At 38.3% G+C, this 18,974-nt stretch overlaps 1 protein-coding gene across 1 annotated transcript in view; it reads left to right on the top strand.

The window, feature by feature from the left end:
* LNPEP (leucyl and cystinyl aminopeptidase) overlaps positions 1–18,974 on the top strand; it is a 104,909-nt gene that overhangs the window by 62,976 nt on the left and 22,959 nt on the right. The window contains exons 9-11 of the mRNA XM_007197483.2: positions 10,761–10,892; positions 13,127–13,287; positions 13,523–13,611. Coding sequence (XP_007197545.1) covers positions 10,761–10,892; positions 13,127–13,287; positions 13,523–13,611 — 382 coding nt within the window. The remainder of the gene's footprint in view (positions 1–10,760; positions 10,893–13,126; positions 13,288–13,522; positions 13,612–18,974) is intronic.

The raw sequence follows: 18,974 nt of genomic DNA on the forward strand, positions 1-18,974 counted from the left end.
TATTTTTGCCTGGGATTATGGAGAGAAATTTTTTGGAGGAAAATGGAAATTGAGATGAATTAAATAATAGGAAGAATATAGGTAAAGAGGAATGGGAACAATAGGGCAAGAGTGGGATGATGAGGTCTGCAAAGAAAAAGTCAGGAATACTAATGGGCAGGGAAATTTTGTTTAGGTAGCAAATGTTTGCAGTGGAAGCCACATGTAGAGTAGGGGAAAGATGAGAAAGGTAGGTTGGGGCTCAGTTGTAGAAGGTCCTGAATGCCATCAGGAATCTGGACTTTTTCTGTAATCAGTGGGAAGCTTTAAAAGATTTTTCAGTAGAGGAATGGCTTGATCAAGTGACTATTTAGGAAAATTAATTTGTTTCAGTTTATAAAGTAGATTTAAGTGGAGAGAGACCTAAAATCAGGAAATTGCTGCTGAAGTACAAGCATGAAATGGTAAAAGTTTAAAATTAGGAGTGGTAGTGAGAGTAGAAGGGAAATGATGGGTGTGAAAAAACCCTAAGTGTAGGGAAGTACTTGAAGGACTTAGCGACAGGGAAAAGCGGGTAAAGAAGGAGGCAGAAATGTGTTCCAGGTTCAAGCCTGACTGGCAGGGAGAATGGCAGTACTGTTAATAAATAAGGAAATCAAGAGTTCAATTAGCTATATTAAATGTAATCCAATTAGAGCTACTGCTATGTGTTGTGATTTTTAAAGCCCATACAGGACCTGCCAATAAAGAAAATTTTACAACTTGCAATTCTTTTCTTATACAGAACAGTTATTTCAGGATCTTTTGCTACAGAGCTCTTTCTTCCTCTGACCCCCACCTTCCAAACCCAGAATTCAGTGTCTTCTGAGCATGTTGTCTCCACAGCATACCTTATCCCTGTCAGCATGGGAACTACTTATTTCAGAATTGGGAATCTGGCAAATATCCCACATAACAGAGGAAAATAGGACACTGGATAATTTACCATTATTGTGTGTAAGAAGTAGTAAGTGTCACTAGGGAAATGTGTTTGACAGACATGTTCTATTTGATCTTCATGATCTGCAAGCCTAATTCTGATGCGAGTTGCCTTGTGAGAATTCAGTCATTTAGCAAATCGTACAGGTACCAACCATGTACCTAACATTGTCCTAGGTGCTGGGGGATACATCAGGAAATAGGCGGCCTATGTCACTTGTACCATGAAGCTTCTATTTCAGGGGTCAGAGATAGGTACAGACACAATACAAATGAATAAATAAATAGATATTTTGTTTGGTGATTAGTGCTAATATGAAAATAAAGCATGGTAAGGGAAATGAGAATGACAAAGGAAATGCTGTTTTATATAAGATGGCTGGGGAAGACCACTGATAAGGTGATATTTGAATACCATCTGGAGGATGTGAGGGAACAAGGCATGTGGACTTCTGGGGGAAAAATGTTCCAGGCAGAGGAAATAACCAGTGCATAGGGCTTGTGTGCAGAAATGAGTTAACGTAGTAGGCCTGAGACTGCTATCCTTAGAAAGGCATAATTGTAAGGCTGGCTCTTGGCTGGTATCTGGCAACTTGGATTTGGGGAGAGTTTCCACCATGCCCTGATAAGAATGACTCACTGTGCCCACACTGTTTGTACAGACAATGTGGTTTATGCTAAACATCTGTTTTCCTTCTTGGAGTCTGGAGTTTTGGTACTTGCTAGGCAGAGGACACTTCCATGACTAGCCCCCAATAAAAATCCCGGGTACTGAGTCTCTGATGAACTTCCCTGATAGACAACATTTCATACATGTTGTCACAACTCGTTCCTGGGAGAATTAAGTGCATCCTGTCTGACTCCACTGCAGAGGACTCCTGGAAGCTTGTACTTGTTCACCCCATGAACTTTTTCCCTTAGCTGATTTAGCTTCATGTCCTTTCACAGTAATAAATCATAGTGGTGAATATGACTACTGAGTCCTGTGAGTCTTCCTAACACGTCATCATACCTGGGACTTGTCTTGGGGACCCACACAGCTTGAGATGAAGATTGGTTGGCAGGTTCAAGCACCAGCAAGGAGCCAACGTGTCTGGAGTGGAATAAACACAGGGGAAAGTAGTAGATGAAGTGAGAAGGATTATAAGGGGCCAGATCATTGTAGATCATCTTATTAGACATAGTAAGGACCTTGATTTTTTGCAAAGTGGGATGAAAAGCCATTTGATGAGGGAAGTACCATAGTATGATTTTTTTTTTTAATCAGCCTTCAACATCATATGGAATCAAGATGACTAGTTAGGAGGTTGTTGTAATAGACCAGTGGCAAGATATTGGTGGCATGGACAAGGGTGATAGTACTGAAAGTGATGAGCAATGGTTGGTTTTGGAATATATGGTAAACGTTAATCCAGTAGAATTTGCTAATGGATTAGATGTGGAATTAAGAGAGGAGTCAAGGACGACTTTAAGATTTTTGCCTGAACAGTTGGAAAAATGGAGTTGTTATTTGCTGAAATGAGAAGATTATTGGAAGAGTAGATTTGGGGCAAGAAGGAAAAAAAGTTCAATTTTTGAGTAAGTCTGAGGTGCATAAGTGGAGATAATAGGCGTGTAGTTGGATATGAGTCTGGAATTGAGGGGAAGTCTGGTTAGATATATAAATTTGCAGGTCATTTAAAACCCCTGGGGTTGAGAAGATCATCTAGGAGGTAAATTTAGAGAAGAAAAGAAGTCTGAAGATTAAATGCCAGGGGCACCAAAATTTAGTCCTTGAGAAAATAAGGAGGATCCTACAGAAGAGACAGAAAGGGATGGCTAGTGAATAGGGGAGGAATCAAGAGTGGTGTGCCAAGGCCAAGTGCAGAAAGACTTTCAAGGCGGAGTGGGTGATCAGTCATATCAAATGCTACTAGTAGGTTGATAAAGGTGAGCCTGAGAATTGACATTGGTTTGACACCATGAGATTCACCAGTGACCTTGATAAAACCACTTTCAGTGGAGTGATGGTTGGAAGATGGCTCAAGAGAAAATGGAAACAGAGTAAATGGAGGTGGCAAATGCAGACAACTCTTTTAAGGAGTTTACTTCAAAGGAGGAACAAGAAACAGGGTGATAATTGGAAGAGGCACAGTGTTAAGGAAAGGAAGGGCATCTTATTTGTTTAAAATGAGGACTGATACATAGTTTTTGCTAATGGAATGTTACAGTAGAGAGGGAAAGTTAATGATGCAGGAGAGAAGGGGATCTATTGGGAACAAGAATGAGCATTTAGAGGACATGCCCAGAAAGGGAGAGACAGCACATCCAGAGGAGGGCCTCTGGAGTGTGGAGTTCCAGTGTTTGGAGTTCTGGACGGTGAAAGTCCAAAATCAAGGTGCTGGCCAATTTGGTTCTTAGTGAGAGCTCTCTTCCTGGATTGTAGACAGCTGTCTTCTTGCTGTGTCCTCACATGCCGTGTGGCTGACAGGATCTTGGTGCTCTGGCGTGGTGTCAGGCCTGAGTCTCTGAGGTGGGACAAGGGAGTTCAGGACATTGGACCACCAGAGACCTCCCAGCCCCATGTAATATCAATAGGCGAGAGTTCTCCCAGAGATCTCTGTCTCAACGCTAAGACCCAACTCCACCCAACTGTCAGCGGACTCCGGTGCTGGACACCCCATGCCAAACAACTAGCAAGATAGGAACACAACCCCACCCATTAACAGAAAGGCTGCCTAAAATCATACTAAGTTCACAGACACCCCAAAACACACCACCGGACGTGGTCCTGCCCACCAGAAAGACAAGATCCAGCCTCACCCACCAGAACACAGGCACCAGTCCCCACCACCAGGAAGCTTACACAAGCCACTGAAACAACCTCACCAACTGGCGGCAGACACTAAAAACAACAGGAACTACAAACCTGCAGCCTGCAAAAACGAGACCCCAAACACAGTAAGTTAAACAAAATGAGAACACAGAGAAATATGCAGCAGATGAAGGAGCAAGGTAAAAACCCACCAGACCAAACAAATGAAGAGGAAATAGGTAGTCTACCTGAAAAAGAATTCAGAGTAATGATAGTTAAAGATGAGCCAAAATCTTGGAAATAGAATGGAGAAAATACAAGAAATGTTTAGCAAGGACCTAGAAGAACAAAAGAGAAAACAAACGATGATGAGCAACACAATAAATAAAATTTAAAATTCTCTAGAAGGAATCAAGAGCAGAATAATTGAGGCAGAATAACAGATAAGTGACCTGGAAGATAAAATAGGGGAAATAACTACTGCAGAGCAGAATAAAGAAAAAAGAATGAAAAGAATTGAGGACAGTCTCAGAGACCTCTGGGACAACATTAAATGCACTAACGTTCGACTTATAGGGGTCCTGGAAGAAGAACAGAAAAAGAAAGAGTCTGAGAAAATATTTGAAGAGATTATAGTTGAAAACTTCCCTAACATGGGAAAGGAAATAGTCAATCAAGTCCAGGAAGGGCAGAGAGTCCCATACAAGATAAATCCAAGGAGAAACACGCCAAGAAACATATTACTCAATCTATCCAAAACTAAATACAAAGAAAAAATATTAAAAGCAGCAAGGGAAAAGCAACAAATTACATACAAGGGAATGCCCATAAGGTTAATAGCTGATCTTTCAGCAGAAACTCTGCAAGCCAGAAGGGAGTGGCAGGACATATTTAAAGTGATGAAAGGGAAAAACCTGCAACCAAGATTACCCAGCAAGGATCTCATTCAGATTCGACGGAGAAATTAAAACCTTTACAGACAAGCAAAAGTTAAGAAAATTCAGCACCACCAAACCAGCTTTACAACAAATGCTAAAGGAACTTCTCTAGGCTGGAAACACAACAGAAGGAAAAGACCTACAAAAACAAACCCAAAACAATTAAGAAAATGGTAATAGGAACATACATATCGATAATTACCTTTAATGTAAATGGATTAAATGCTCCCACCAAAAGACATAGACTGGCTGAATGGATACAAAAACAAGACCCGTATATATGCTGTCTACAAGAGACCCACTTCAGACCCAGGGACACATACAGACTGAAAGTGAGGGGATGGAAAAAGATATTCCATGCAAATGGAAATCAAAAGAAAGCTGGAGTAGCCATTCTCATATCAGACAAAACAGACTTTAAAGACTATTACAAGAGAAAAAGAAGGACACTACATAGTGATCAAGGGATCAATCCAAGAATAAGATATAACAATTGTAAATACTTATGCACCCAGCATAGGAGCACCTCAATACATAAGGCAAATGCTAACAGCCATAAAAGGGGAAATCGACAGTAACACAATCATAGTAGGGTGCTTTAATATCCCAGTTTCACCAATGGACAGATCATCCAAAATGAAAATAAATAAGGAAACACAAGATTTAAATGATACATTAAACAAGATGGACTTAATTGATATTTAAGGGCATTCCATCCAAAAACAACAGAATACACTTTCTTCTCAAGTGCTCATGGAACATTCTCCAGGATAGTTCATATCTTGGGTCACAAATCAAGTCTTGGTAAATTTAAGAAAATTGAAATCGTATCAAGTATCTTTTCCGACCACAATGCTGTGAGACTACATATCAATTACAGGAAAAACTCTGTAAAAAATATAAACACATGGAGGCTAAACAATATACTACTTAATAACCAAGAGATCACTGAAGAAATCAAAGAGGAAATCAAAAAATACCCAGAAACAAATGACAATGAAAACACGACAACCCAAAACCTATGGGATACAGCAAAAGCAGTTCTAAGAGGGAAGACTATAGCAATACAATCCTACCTCAAGAAACAAGAAACATCTCAAATAAACAACCTAACCTTACACCTAAAGCAATTAGAGAAAGAAGAACAAAGAAAACCCAAAGTTAGCAGAAGGAAAGAAATCATAAAGATCAGATCAGAAATACATGAAAAAGAAGTGAAGGAAACAATTGCAAAGATCAATAAAACTAAAAGCTGGTTCTCTGAGAAGATAAACAAAATTGATAAACCATTAGCCAGGCTCATCAAGAAAAAAAGGGAGAAGACTGAAATCAACAGAATTAGAAATGGAAAAGGAGAAGTAACAGCTGACACTGCAGAAATACAAAGGATCATGAGAATTTACTACAAGCAACTCTATGCCAATAAAATGGACAACCTGAAAGAAATGGACAAATTCTTAGAAAAGCACAACCTTCCGAGACTGAACCAGGAAGAAATAGAAAATATTAACAGACCAATCACAAGCACTGAAATTGAAACTGTGATTTAAAATCTTCCAACAAATGAAAGGCCAGGACCAGATGGCTTCACAGGTGAATTCTATCAAACATTTAGAGAAGAGTTAACACCTATCCTTCTCAAACTCTTCCAAAATAGAGCAGAGGAACACTCCCAAACTCATTCTACGAGGCCACCATCACCCTGATACCAAAACCAGACAAAGATGTCACAAAGAAAACTACAGGCCAATATCACTGACGAACATAGATGCAAAAATCCTCAACAAAATACTAGCAAACAGAATCCCACAGCACATTAAAAGGATCATACACCATGATCAGGTAGGGTTTATCCCAGGAATGCAAGGATTCTTCAGTATATGCAAATCAATCAATGTGATAAACCATATTAACAAACTGAAGGAGAAACCATATGATCATCTCAATAGATGCAGAAAAAGCTTTTGACAATATTGAACACACATTTATGATAAAAACCTTCTAGAAGTAGGCATAGAGGGAACTTACCACAACATAATAAAGGCCATATATGACAGACCCACAGCCAACATTGTTCTCAGTGGTGAAAAACTGAAACCATTTCCACTAAGATCAGGAACAAGACAAGGTTGCCCACTCTCACCATTATTATTCAACATAGTTTTGCAAGTTTTAGCCACAGCAGTCAGAGAAGACAAAGAAAGAAAAGGAATCCAAATCAGAAAAGAAGAAGTAAAGCTGTCACTGTTTGCAGATGACATGATACTATACATAGAGAATCCTAAAGATGCTACCAGAAAACTACTAGAGCTAATCAATGAATCTGGTAAAGTTGCAGGATACAAAATTAATGCACAGAAATCTCTTGCATTCCTATACACTAATGATGAAGTATCTGAAAGAGAAATTAAGGAAACACTCCCATTTACCATTGCAACCAAAAAATAAAATACCTAGGAATAAACCTACCTAAGGAGACAAAAGACCTGTATGCAGAAAACTATAAGACACTGATGAAAGAAGTTAAAGATGATACAAACAGATGGAGAGATATACCATGTTCTTGGATTGGAAGAATCAACATTGTGAAAATGACTCTACTACCCAAAGCAATCTACAGATTCAGTGCAATGCCTATCAAACTACCAATGGCATTTTTCACAGAACTAGAGCAAACAGTTTCACAATTTGTATGGAAACAGAAGACCCCAAATAGCCAAAGCAATCTTGAGAAAGAAAAACGGAGCTGGAAGAATCAGGCTCTCTGACTTCAGACTATACTACAAAGCTACAGTAATCAAGACAGTATGGTACTGGCACAAAAATAGAAATACAGATCAGTGGAACAGTATAGAAAACCCAGAGTTAAACACACACACATATGGTCACCTTATCTTTGATAAAGGAGTCAAGAATATACAATGGAGAAAAGACAGCCTCTTCAATAAGTGGTGCTGGGAAAACTAGACAGCTACATGTAAAAGAATGAAATTAGAACACTGCCTAACACCTATAAAAAATAAACTCAAACTGGATTAAAGACCTAAATGTAAGGCCAGACACTATAAAACTCGTAGAGGAAAACATAGGCAGAACACTCTATGACATAAATCACTTCAAGATCCTTTTTGACACACCTCCTAGAGAAATGGAAATAAAAATAAACAAATGGGACCTAATGAAACTTAAAAGCTTTTGCACAGCAAAGGAAACCATAAACAAGATGAAAAGACAACCCTCAGAATGGGAGAAAATATTTGCAAATGAAGCAACTGACAAAGGATTAATCTCCAAATTATACAAGCAGCTCATGCAGCTCAATATGAAAAAAAAAAAACAACCCAATCCAAAAATGGGCAGAAGACCTAAATAGACATTTCTCCAAAGAAGATATACAGATTGCCAACAAACACATGAAAGGATGCTCAACATCACTAATCATTAGAGAAATGCAAATCAAAACTACAATGAGGTATCACCTCACACCGGTCAGAATGGCCATCATCCAAAAATCTACAAACAGTATATGCTGGAGAGGGTGTGGAGAAAAGGGAACCCTCTTTCACTGTTGGTGGGAATGTAAATTGATACAGACACTATGGAGAACAATATGGAGGTTCCTTAAAAAAATAAAAATAGAACTACCATATGACCCAGCAATCCCACTACTGGGCATATACCCTGAGAAAACCGTAATTCAAAAGGAGTCATGTACCACAATGTTCATTGCAGTGCTATTTACAGTAGCCAGGATATGGAAGCAAACTAAGTGTCCATCAACAGATGAATGGATAAAGAAGATGTGGCACCTATATACAATGGAATATTACTCAGCCATAAAAAGAAACGAAATTGAGTTATTTGTAGTGAGGTGGATTGACCTAGAGTCTGTCATACAGAGTGAAGTAAGTCAGAAAGAGAAAAACAAATACCGTATGCTAACACATATATATGGAATCTTAGAGAAAAAAAATGGTTCTGAGGAACCTGGGACAGGACAGGAATAAAGACGCAGACGTAGAGAATGAACTTGAGGACACGCGGAGCGGGAAGGGTAAGCTGGGACGAAGTGAGAGAGTAGCATTGACATATATACACTACCAAATGTAAAATAGATAGCTAGTGGGAAGCAGCTGCTTAGCACAGGGAGATCAGCTTGGTGCTGTGTGACCACCTAGAGGGGTGGGATAGGGAGGGTGGGAGGGAGACACAAAAGGGAGGGGATATGGGGATATATGTATACGTATAGCTGGTTCACTTTGTTATATAGCAGAAACTAACACAACATTGTAAAGCAGTTATACTCCAATAAAGATTTAAAACAAAAAACAAAAAAAAAAAGAATGAGCATCTAAATTTATAGTAGCACTGAAGTGTGATACAGAAATAAGAGAGTAATAGGTATTAAGTAGTAGGTATTAAGTTCAGTTATGTGTATCTGATAATCTTGATGACTTAACATTGCTACATTTTTATCAGAAGTGAAATTCATTCAAAAAGTATTTGAGTGCCTCCTATGTACCAGGCATTATTTTAGTCATAGGAATTGAGCTTTTCAGTTTTTCCCTAAATTAACTTACAGTCTAGAAGAGGAAATAAAAATATATCTATAGCAGATGCTGGAAGTGTGGTATAAATTGCTTTTGAATATGGAGAAATACGATTTGTGTCTCAAATCAAGGAAGGCTTCACAGAGGAGGCGGTTATTTTAAGACTGGAGAATATGACGTGCATCAGTGAGTATAGTGTGTCCTTAACAGTTGCATGTCTGACTCTGAATTTTTAGTGTATGCTTTCTACCCTATATGTACATTCATATATTCCAAACATATTTGAAGTGAGTCTGCAGGAAGAAGAGAGGTCTTGAAAACAACTTCAGCAGCATGACATACTAAAATTTGAAATTAGTGTACTCCCTAGCAAAGAGACCTTTGAGAGTTCAGCTACTTTATTGTCTACAGCAGTGTGCTTTAAGCATTGGAGATAGGGGTGGGGAATGCCACAGAAAATTTGGCATGTTTTAAATTAAAAATATATTTATACTTGTCCTACAGATAGGTTCATCTGTACCATTTTTCCAGAGTCCATATATATGCGTTAATATACAATATTTATTTTTCTCTTTCTGACTTACTTCACTCTGTATGGCAGTCTCTAGGTCCATTCATGTCTCTACAAATGACCCAATTTCGTTCCTTTTTAAGGCTGAGTAATATTCCATTTTATATATGTACCACATCTTCTTTATCCATTCATCTCGGTGCTCTGTGGTGACCTAGATGGGTGGGATGGGGAGGGGTGGGAGGGAGGTCCAAGAGGGAGGGGATATATGTATACATACAGCTGATTCACTTCATTGTACAGCAGAAACTAATACAACATTGTAAAGCAACTATACCCCAATTTAAAAACATATATGTATATAAAAACACTTAACTTTTTTTTTAAATTAATTAATTTATTTTATTTATCTTTGGCTTCATTGGGTCTTCATTGCTGCGCGTGGGCTTTCTCTAGTTGCGGTGAGCGGGGGCTACTCTTCATTTCAGTGCGCGGGCTTCTCATTGTGGTGGCTTCTCATTGCGGAGCACGGGCTCTAGGCACACGGGCTTCGGTAGGTGTGCCACGCAGGCTCAGTAGTCGTGGCTCGCAGGCTTAGTTGCTCCACAGCATGTGGGATCTTCCCGGACCAGGGCTCGAACCCATGTCCCCTGCATTGGCAGGTGGGTTCTTAACCACTGCGCCACCAGGGAAACCCAAAACACTTAACTTTTTAACACTAACACTGAAATAGTGAGTAACTGAGAGACCACACAAAATGGCTCATAGAAGAATTAGTGCAAATAGGAATTTACTCCATTAATTCTTTTTCAAACCTCTTAAAATAATTTTTAAGACAATTTCAACATAGTACACAACTGGTTATATGAGACTAAATAACAGTGTATTATCACTGGGTTATGAAAGTATTTGCTTACAGTGATTATATTTTGAATCTTAGATTCTTATCTCTATAAATCTATTGTATTCTATTATTTTCTTCCCTTTTTTGCTTTTTTTTTTTTGAATAGGGAGCTTCTCTGTTGTTGATGCTGAAAACTTACCTTAGTGAAGATGTATTTCAACATGCTATTGTCCTTTACCTGCATAATCATAGCTATGCATCCATTCACAGTGATGATCTGTGGGATAGTTTTAATGAGGTAAGTGACCTGGATATTTTATTTAGCTCTTAAACCAAGAAGAGAGGAGTTCTTCTATTTATGTTTTTATCAAGTATGTAAATAAGCTGTGGTACCAAGGATAGTTATTTAAGAGAGAGGGGAATGGAGCTTAGTATATAAATATTTATGAATAAGAGCACAGAATTAAAAGTCATGAAATGGAAGTCCTGGTCTTAATTGTTGAAAAAATTGCATGAGGCCTTGTGTAAGCATCTTTAGTCTATATCTTAATCTCCATGCCTACTTTGTAAGAAAGTTCTCTTTTCTGAATTAGTGTATATTATTATGTTTTCATTATTTGATTTTTTTTTCAAAAATCTCTTTTCCTTTCCTTATGTTTTTGCAGTCTTTCTACCTTACGTTCATGGTGTTTTGCTCTGTACTCTGCCCTATGAACCCTCCCATCTTTTGTGGCCGTGTTCCTCTAAATTAGATGATGTATCACAGTCTGGCTGCCATGGCTTCATACTGCCCTTGGATCATTTTGCTGCTTGGATTTTGTTGTGCCTAGAATTCTAGCAAGCAGTGTAATCAGTTACAAGTTATGCTTCCTAACAGTGTGTGAACCCAGCCTGCATCGTGCACATATGCTGACGGCATAGCCCTTATAAGCGTTTGAATTTGTTACCCTGATCTAGATCAATGGTTTTTAATGTTTTGGAAGATCACAGACATATTTGAAAATTTGATGACAGTTCTGGACATATGCCCCCAAAAAACCACAGATATGCAAAATATCACACACAGATTCAAAGTTTTATGGATCCTGGGTTAAGAACCCCTGCTCTGGATCTTTTCCATGTGCTGTCTCTGCTCCCTTGCCTTATCTGAAATTTGGTATCTTCTAATTGTTAACCCTTTTCCCAGAAGATATATCTTCCCTACTCTCTTGAGTTCTTTTTGAGAAGAAGGATCAGTCCTTATTACCTAAGAGTTGCTTCTAAATCATTGTTTTTCCTCTTACCAGGTAGTAGCATTTCAAATGAAAGCCACATTATTTGCTTTATACTCATTGTATCATCTCCTGACGTTTAGAATATATTTCTGCCTTCCTCACTGACTTCAACTTTTGCATCACAGTGTTTTCCCATCCAGACGTAACCCCTTAACATTATCCTCAGGTTTTTCAGCAGTCACATCAAATTATGCACCGGACTCTTCCTTTCAGTTCTGTTTCAGAGACCCAAACGTGCCTTGCTTTGGGGCAAGCTTGTTTTCTTCCCAACCTCTTGTCCAGAAATAAACAGGTCAGAGCCATGAGAAACATAAGGTTAATATCACAACGCATTTGGGAAGATTTTCTCCATCCTTTTCGGCTCTAAATAAATAGGCGTATGTCGACTGAGGTGTCAGGCCTGCCATAGTGGCGTGATATGACAAAACATTTTAACTACTTGATGATTTGAGTTGCTTGCAGATCCATAGGTCATCTAGAAAAATAATTTGAATCGTAAATTTAGCTCACCTGCTTCAAAGAGATAGTTCAAAAGTTGCTTCTTAATCGTTGACACCAGATGTCTTAGGGACAGTGAGCTTTGGAGGGTCTGTGAACCTCTGAGAGTGGATTCTAGATTTTGTAGATAAATGCATGTATTTTATAGGAAAAAGGGGTATGTGACCATGAAAGACATTCACTGCTGTTCTCTAGAGAGACCTAAAGTCCAGGCAGCCGACCTGTTTATATTTCACTCCTCTGCTGCTGCGGCCCCTGCTCCCAGGCACTCCCACAGGATGAGCTCTTTAAAAGATGAACTTTAACATTTGTGAAAGCAGAGGGTCTGGGGAATAAAGAGAAATCTGGACCGAGAAATCTGGACCTAGCTGATTCACAGGAGTGAGTAGCAGTGCTTCTGATTCTAGAGTGTATATCATTATCCATACCTTCTAAATGTTAGTATTGTGACCTGAAGGAGTGCTTATATCTTCTTAGGGGTTTTAATGAACACCCAGTTGGTTGATAGCATATGCGCTGCTTTTTCAACGTAGTTCCTCTCTCACCCTCTTTAGTTATCACTTAGCTGTATTCCAGGTTACTTTCCTTTTAGCAGTTGCTCAATTACCTAGAGTAAAAATGTAAATTCAACTCAGCATTTGTGCTTCTTTTTTGTATTACCATTAAATGTAGTCTCCATAGAATGTGGTAGGGAAAGAGGGAAAGGTACTATAAAATTTTTAGACTGTTAAAGCAAAAATAATTTTTTTTTTTTCTATAGGTCTCAAACAAAACCCTAGACGTAAGGAAAATGATGAAAACCTGGACCCTGCAGAAAGGATTTCCTTTAGTGACTGTTCAAAGAAAAGGAAAGGAACTTCTGGTGCAACAAGAAAGATTTTCTTTAAATACGAAGCCTGAAATTCAGCCTTCAGATGCAAGGTGAGTGCCCACGCTCTCTCCCCGCTATCTCTTTTGCACCCTCAGGTTAAAGTATTTTTAAATGTTTTGTAATCATAAGTTCTTAAGAAACCTAACAAGATTATCCCTTTCTGGGAATAGCTTGAAAAATGTCACCTTCCTGCCAAAAAAAAAAAAAAAAAACACCCAACAAATTATGTGTAACTGACTGAAATATTGGAGAGAGTGATAATCTTCCAGTATTTTCTTTTTACAGCTCTCTGTGGCATATTCCACTATCCTATGTCACTGATGAAGGAAATTATTCAAAGTATCGATCAGTATCATTACTGGACAAGAAATCAGGTTTGGCTATATTTAACACTTTTCTGAAATGAAATTAGAAACAGCATATTTTCTAAAAATCTAACCAAGCAGCAGAAAGGAGATTACACTTTCCAATGTACACAGCTCTCTGAGCTGGTTCTATGAGACACCTATACAAAATGTGACTAAGGTGAGATTGAGTCTATGTATCATGCATAAAACTGGTCTTTCTTAGTCATGTGAAATAAGGTATAAAAAATTGCACTGAATATGCTAGCAGTTGTGGTAGAAAATAGTGAATGCTGTGTTTTTGTATCCTAGATAAATATTTTGTTAGAAGTAGTAGATCAGTTTCTTAAAGTATACTCTGCTGTCTACCCTCTAGGGGTGGGCTGAGGCGACTGCATTTTAATAAGCACCCTAGATGATTCTTATGCATGACAAAGGTTGATTCATGAGACAGATTTGTAGTAAATAATTATTACAAAATGTCCTGTAGACATAGTATACATTTTTTGATAATGAGAAAATAGAGCAAGAAATTATGATTGTGGGAGGATAATAAAATGTAAAGATTGTATATGCTGACCCACAAGGAGTCTATAAAAAGAAATTGAAGTGTAGTTTCTAACCATCTGTTAAATACCACTGAATGCTACACCACGTATCCTCTTAATTTACATCCTGAAAACATGAGGCTCTTGGGTTCTGCAGGAACCATTAGTGATACTTTAGATTCATGGAAAGGGAAAATTTCTTGTTTGAATTTGGATCTGTTGTTCAATCCTATATCTTTGAGAAAGGAGTGTAGCTTAGTAACAGTCTGACTTAGGAGCCACATTGCCTGGTTCAGTCATATGATTTTAGGTGAGTTATGTGACCTCTCTGAGCCTCTTTCCCTGAGCTATAGAATGGAGAGAGTAATTATACTTGCGTTATAGTGTTATGTGAGGATTAATTGAGCTCATTTATATGAAGCACCTAGAATAATGCCTGGCACATGTTATGTGCTATGTAAGTGTTAGTTATCATTATTAATGTTACTACTGAAAAAAATAATTTTTAAGCATAACATATCCACATTACATAAAATCCAGAAGATGGAGAACAAATCTTACTACCCTATTGTAACTACTCTCATGATTATTTCTTTCTAGTCATTTTCTTAAAATATTTTTTTTACTTGGTTGATATTGTGTACATGTGATTTTTATATCTTACCTTTTTTTTGAACTTAACGTATGCACTAATTGACTTAATCTTTCTTACTGTTGGACACTTGATTTACCATTTGTATCTATAAAAAAAATGCCTCAATAAAATTTGAGTTCTTAAATGCTTTCTCATTATATGCACTATTTCATAGGAATGCATCTCAAAAATGAAGACTGTGTTACCTTTTGTGGTTTAATACATATTTCCAAGTTGCCCTTCTGTTGTGTGGTAACAACTTATAAGGCCAGTTGAAATATATGAGCATACCAGTTGCATTTCAGTCTAACTGGAGTGTTACAACAACAATTTCATTATTTAAAACACTAAGTACAATTGATGATGTCATCATACCTTTGATTAATACAGCATAGCTGGAGGTACAAGGAAGTGCTGCCTTCCTGATAAAAACAAAACTTCATACTTTAAGTGGGCCCTGGAAGGATAGTCTCTGACCTAAGAGAGAACAAATAATCCCATCTCCCTATTTATTTTATTTTATTTTATTTTTATACAGCAGGTTCTTATTAGTTATCTATTTTATACATATTAGTGTATACATGTCAATCCCAATCTCCCAATTCATCCCACCACCCCACCTCCCCACGGCTTTCCCCCCTTGGTGTCCATACATTTGTTCTCTGCCTCTGTGTCTCTATTTCTGCCCTGCAAACCGGTTCATCTGTACCGTTTTTCTAGGTTCCACATATATGCGTTAATATACGATATTTGTTTTTCTCTTTCTGACTTACTTCACTCTGTATGACAGTCTCTAGGTCCATCCACGTCTCTACAAATGACCCAGTTTCGTTCCTTTTTATGGCTGACTAATATTCCATTGTATATATATATGCCATATCTTCTTTATCCATTCATCTGTCTATGGACACTTAGGTTGCTTCCATGTCCTGGCTATTGTAAATAGAGCTGCAGTGAACATTGTGGTACATGACTCTTTTTGAATTATTGTTTTCTCAGGGTATATGCCCAGTAGTGGGATTGCTGGGTCGTATGGTAGTTCTATTTTTAGTTTTTTAAGGAACCTCCATACTGTTCTCCATAGTGGCTATATCAGTTTACATTCCTGCCAACGGTGCAAGAGAGTTCCCTTTTCTCCACACCGTCTCCAGCATTTGTTGTTTGTAGATTTTCTGATGATGCCCATTCTAACCAGTGTGAGGTGATACCTCACTGTACTTTTGATTTGCATTTCTCTAATAATTAGTGATGTTGAGCAGCTTTTCATGTGCTTCTTGGCCATCTGTCTATCTTCTTTGGAGAAATGTCTGTTTAGATCTTCTGCCCATTTTTTTTTTAATTTATTTTTATTTATTTTTGGCTGTGTTGGGTCTTTGTTGCTGCTCATGGGCTTCCTCTAGATGTGGTGAGCAGGGGCTACTCTTCGTTGCGGTGCGCGGGCTTCTCATTGCGGTGGCTTCTCTTGCTGCAGAGCATGGGCTCTAGGCTTGTGGGCTTCAGTAGTTGTGGCACTTGGGCTCAGTAGATGTGGCTCACGGGCTCTAGAGCGCAGGCTCAGTAGTTGTGGCGCATGGGCCTAGTTGCTCCACAGAATGTGGGAGCTTCCCGGACCAGGGCTTGAACCCGTGTCCCCTGCATTGGCAGGTGGATTCTTAACCACTGCGCCACCAGGGAAGCCCCTTTCTGCTTTTTTTTTTTTTTTTTTTTTTTAAAGTAGAGGGAAGGATTTTTTTTTTTTTAATTTATTTTTGGCTGTGTTGGGTCTTCGTTTCATGCGAGGGCTTTCTCTAGTTGCAGCAAGTGGGGGCCACTCTTCATTGCGACGCGCGGGCCTCTCATTATCGCGGCCTCTCTTGTTGCGGAGCACAGGCTCCAGACGCGCAGGCTCAGTACTTGTGGCTCACGGGTCTAGTTGCTCCGCAGCATGTGGGATCTTCCCAGACCAGGGCTCGAACCCGTGTTCCCTGCATTGGCAGGCAGATTCTCAACCACTGCGCCACCAGGGAAGCCCCTCTGCCCATTTTTTGATTGGGTTGTTTGTTTTTTTAATATTGAGCTGCATGTGCTGTTTATATATTTTGGAGATTAATCCTTTGTCTGTTGATTCGTTTGCAAATATTTTCTCCCGCTTGTCTTTTCATCTTATTTATAGTTTCCTTTGCTTTGCAAAAGTTTTTAAGTTTCCTTGGGTCCCATTTGTTTATTTTTGTTTTTATTTCCATTACTCTAAGAGGTGGGTCAAAAAAATCTTGCTGTGATTTATGTCAAAGAGTGTTCTTCCTGTGTTTTCCTCTAAGAATTTTATAGTGTCCGGTCTTACATTTAGGTCTTTAATCCATTTTGAGTTTATTTTTGTGTATGGTGTTAGGGAGTGTTCTAATTTCATTTTTTTACATATAGCTGTCCAGTTTTCCCAGCACCACTTATTGAAGAGACTGTCTTTTCTCCATTGTATATCCTTGCCTCCTTTGTCATAGATTAGTTGACCATATGTGCGTGGGTTTATCTCTGAGCTTTCTATCCTGTTCCATTGATCTATATTTCTGTTTTTATGCCAGTACCATATTGTCTTGATTACTGTAGCTTTGTAGTGTAGTCTGAAGTCAGGGAGTCTGATTCCTCCAGCTCCGTTTTTTTCCCTCAAGGTTGCTTTGGCTATTTGGGGTCTTTTGTGTCTCCATACAAATTTTAAGATTTTTTGTTCTAGTTCTGTAAAAAATGTCATTGGTAATTTGATAGGGATTGCATTCTATCTGTAGATTGCTTTACCCATCTCCCTATTTTTAAAAGGGACCAATAAGGAAATCTTGCAAACCTCCCAATAGTATATAAATTTTTGGTGGTATTAGAAATAATTGGACAATAAGAAATCTGCTTTTATTAGCCCTCTACTTTTTAGCTCAGTTCATATGCCAATTTCTTAAACTTTTTCTGAGATTCACACCCCAAAGTCTTGCTCATATTTTCCTGCTATTGCCGTTTCCTTCTAAGTCCTTACCTGGCACTCTCTGCTTCCACTGCACAAAAATTGTTTCAGCAACTCAAACATGCCGCACTGCCTCTTGTCTCTGGGCCTTTACATATGCTGTTTTCTCTTCTGGAATAACACTCCTGCCTCCTGATTCCTTGGTTTTACTCCTATGCACTCTTCAGATCTCAACTCATCCATTGCTTGCTCTAAGGAGCCCTCCCTCACCCCAAGACAGGTTAGATGCCCTACTTTTGTGTTTTAATGATATTCTCTACTTTTTATATACTATAAGTACTGTTTTGTTTATATTTATCCCACATTAGATGTATCCCCCATTGAGGGTGGAGATCTTGGTTACACAAATCACTTTTGCAACCTTAGCACCCTATAGGCACACAAAAATTTATTGAATAAATTTAGTCTATAACAACGTGACTCAATTTCAAATCTCACTGTAAAAAGTTCTAGGAAAAGAGCATTCCAACCTTGATGAAATGATACCTTCTGTTTCTCTTCATTTGAAAATATTCTTAGTAAAGGGGAATATATGAAATGCACTATAATATGATTGGTTTAATCTAGAGGTGGAACTGAGCCAATATGTGCTGAAAGCAGTGTCTGCTAATTCCTCTTCTCAACTGTGTTATTTACCTTGCTGCTGCAGTTTTAATTCCTGGCAGTTCAGGTTTTGAAAGTCCACACTGAAAATGTCTGTCCTCACAAAAAGTGTTTGAGGACAGTTGGGTCTTCTTGGTTCCTGATGCTCCTGTGAGAACCAATTTTGGTTTAATTGAATTTTAATTTTTTCTTTTCTCAAAAGAAATATAGCACAGACAGTGACTACAGAGGCTTATTTTATGCCATATGACTTTAGTACAATGTGTTATCTTGGTGGTTTGTTAAATCTATAGTATAGTTTCGTGCGTTCTAATGTCAGGGTTGCTGGGTTAGTCCATTAGTTCAATCAAATATACAAGTTATATGTGGTCAATACTTTTGTCACTTTTCCCCATGTACATGGATTTTGAATGGTTAATAGTTTTTTTGCATAAGAAGTGCTGAATGGGACCATTTTTCTAAACTACCTATTGAGGAAATTACACTAAAATGTCTCCCTCTCCCTTCTCTTCCTTCCTTTCCCCCCTCCTCTTTCCTCTCTCTCTCTTCCACATTTTATTCAAACCTAATCTCTTTCACTATAGGAAATTTTTATATTAACTCTAACTTGGAACATTCATGT

The sequence above is a fragment of the Balaenoptera acutorostrata genome, chromosome 2, assembly GCF_949987535.1.
Source record: "Balaenoptera acutorostrata chromosome 2, mBalAcu1.1, whole genome shotgun sequence".
NCBI classification, from domain to species: domain Eukaryota; kingdom Metazoa; phylum Chordata; class Mammalia; order Artiodactyla; family Balaenopteridae; genus Balaenoptera; species Balaenoptera acutorostrata.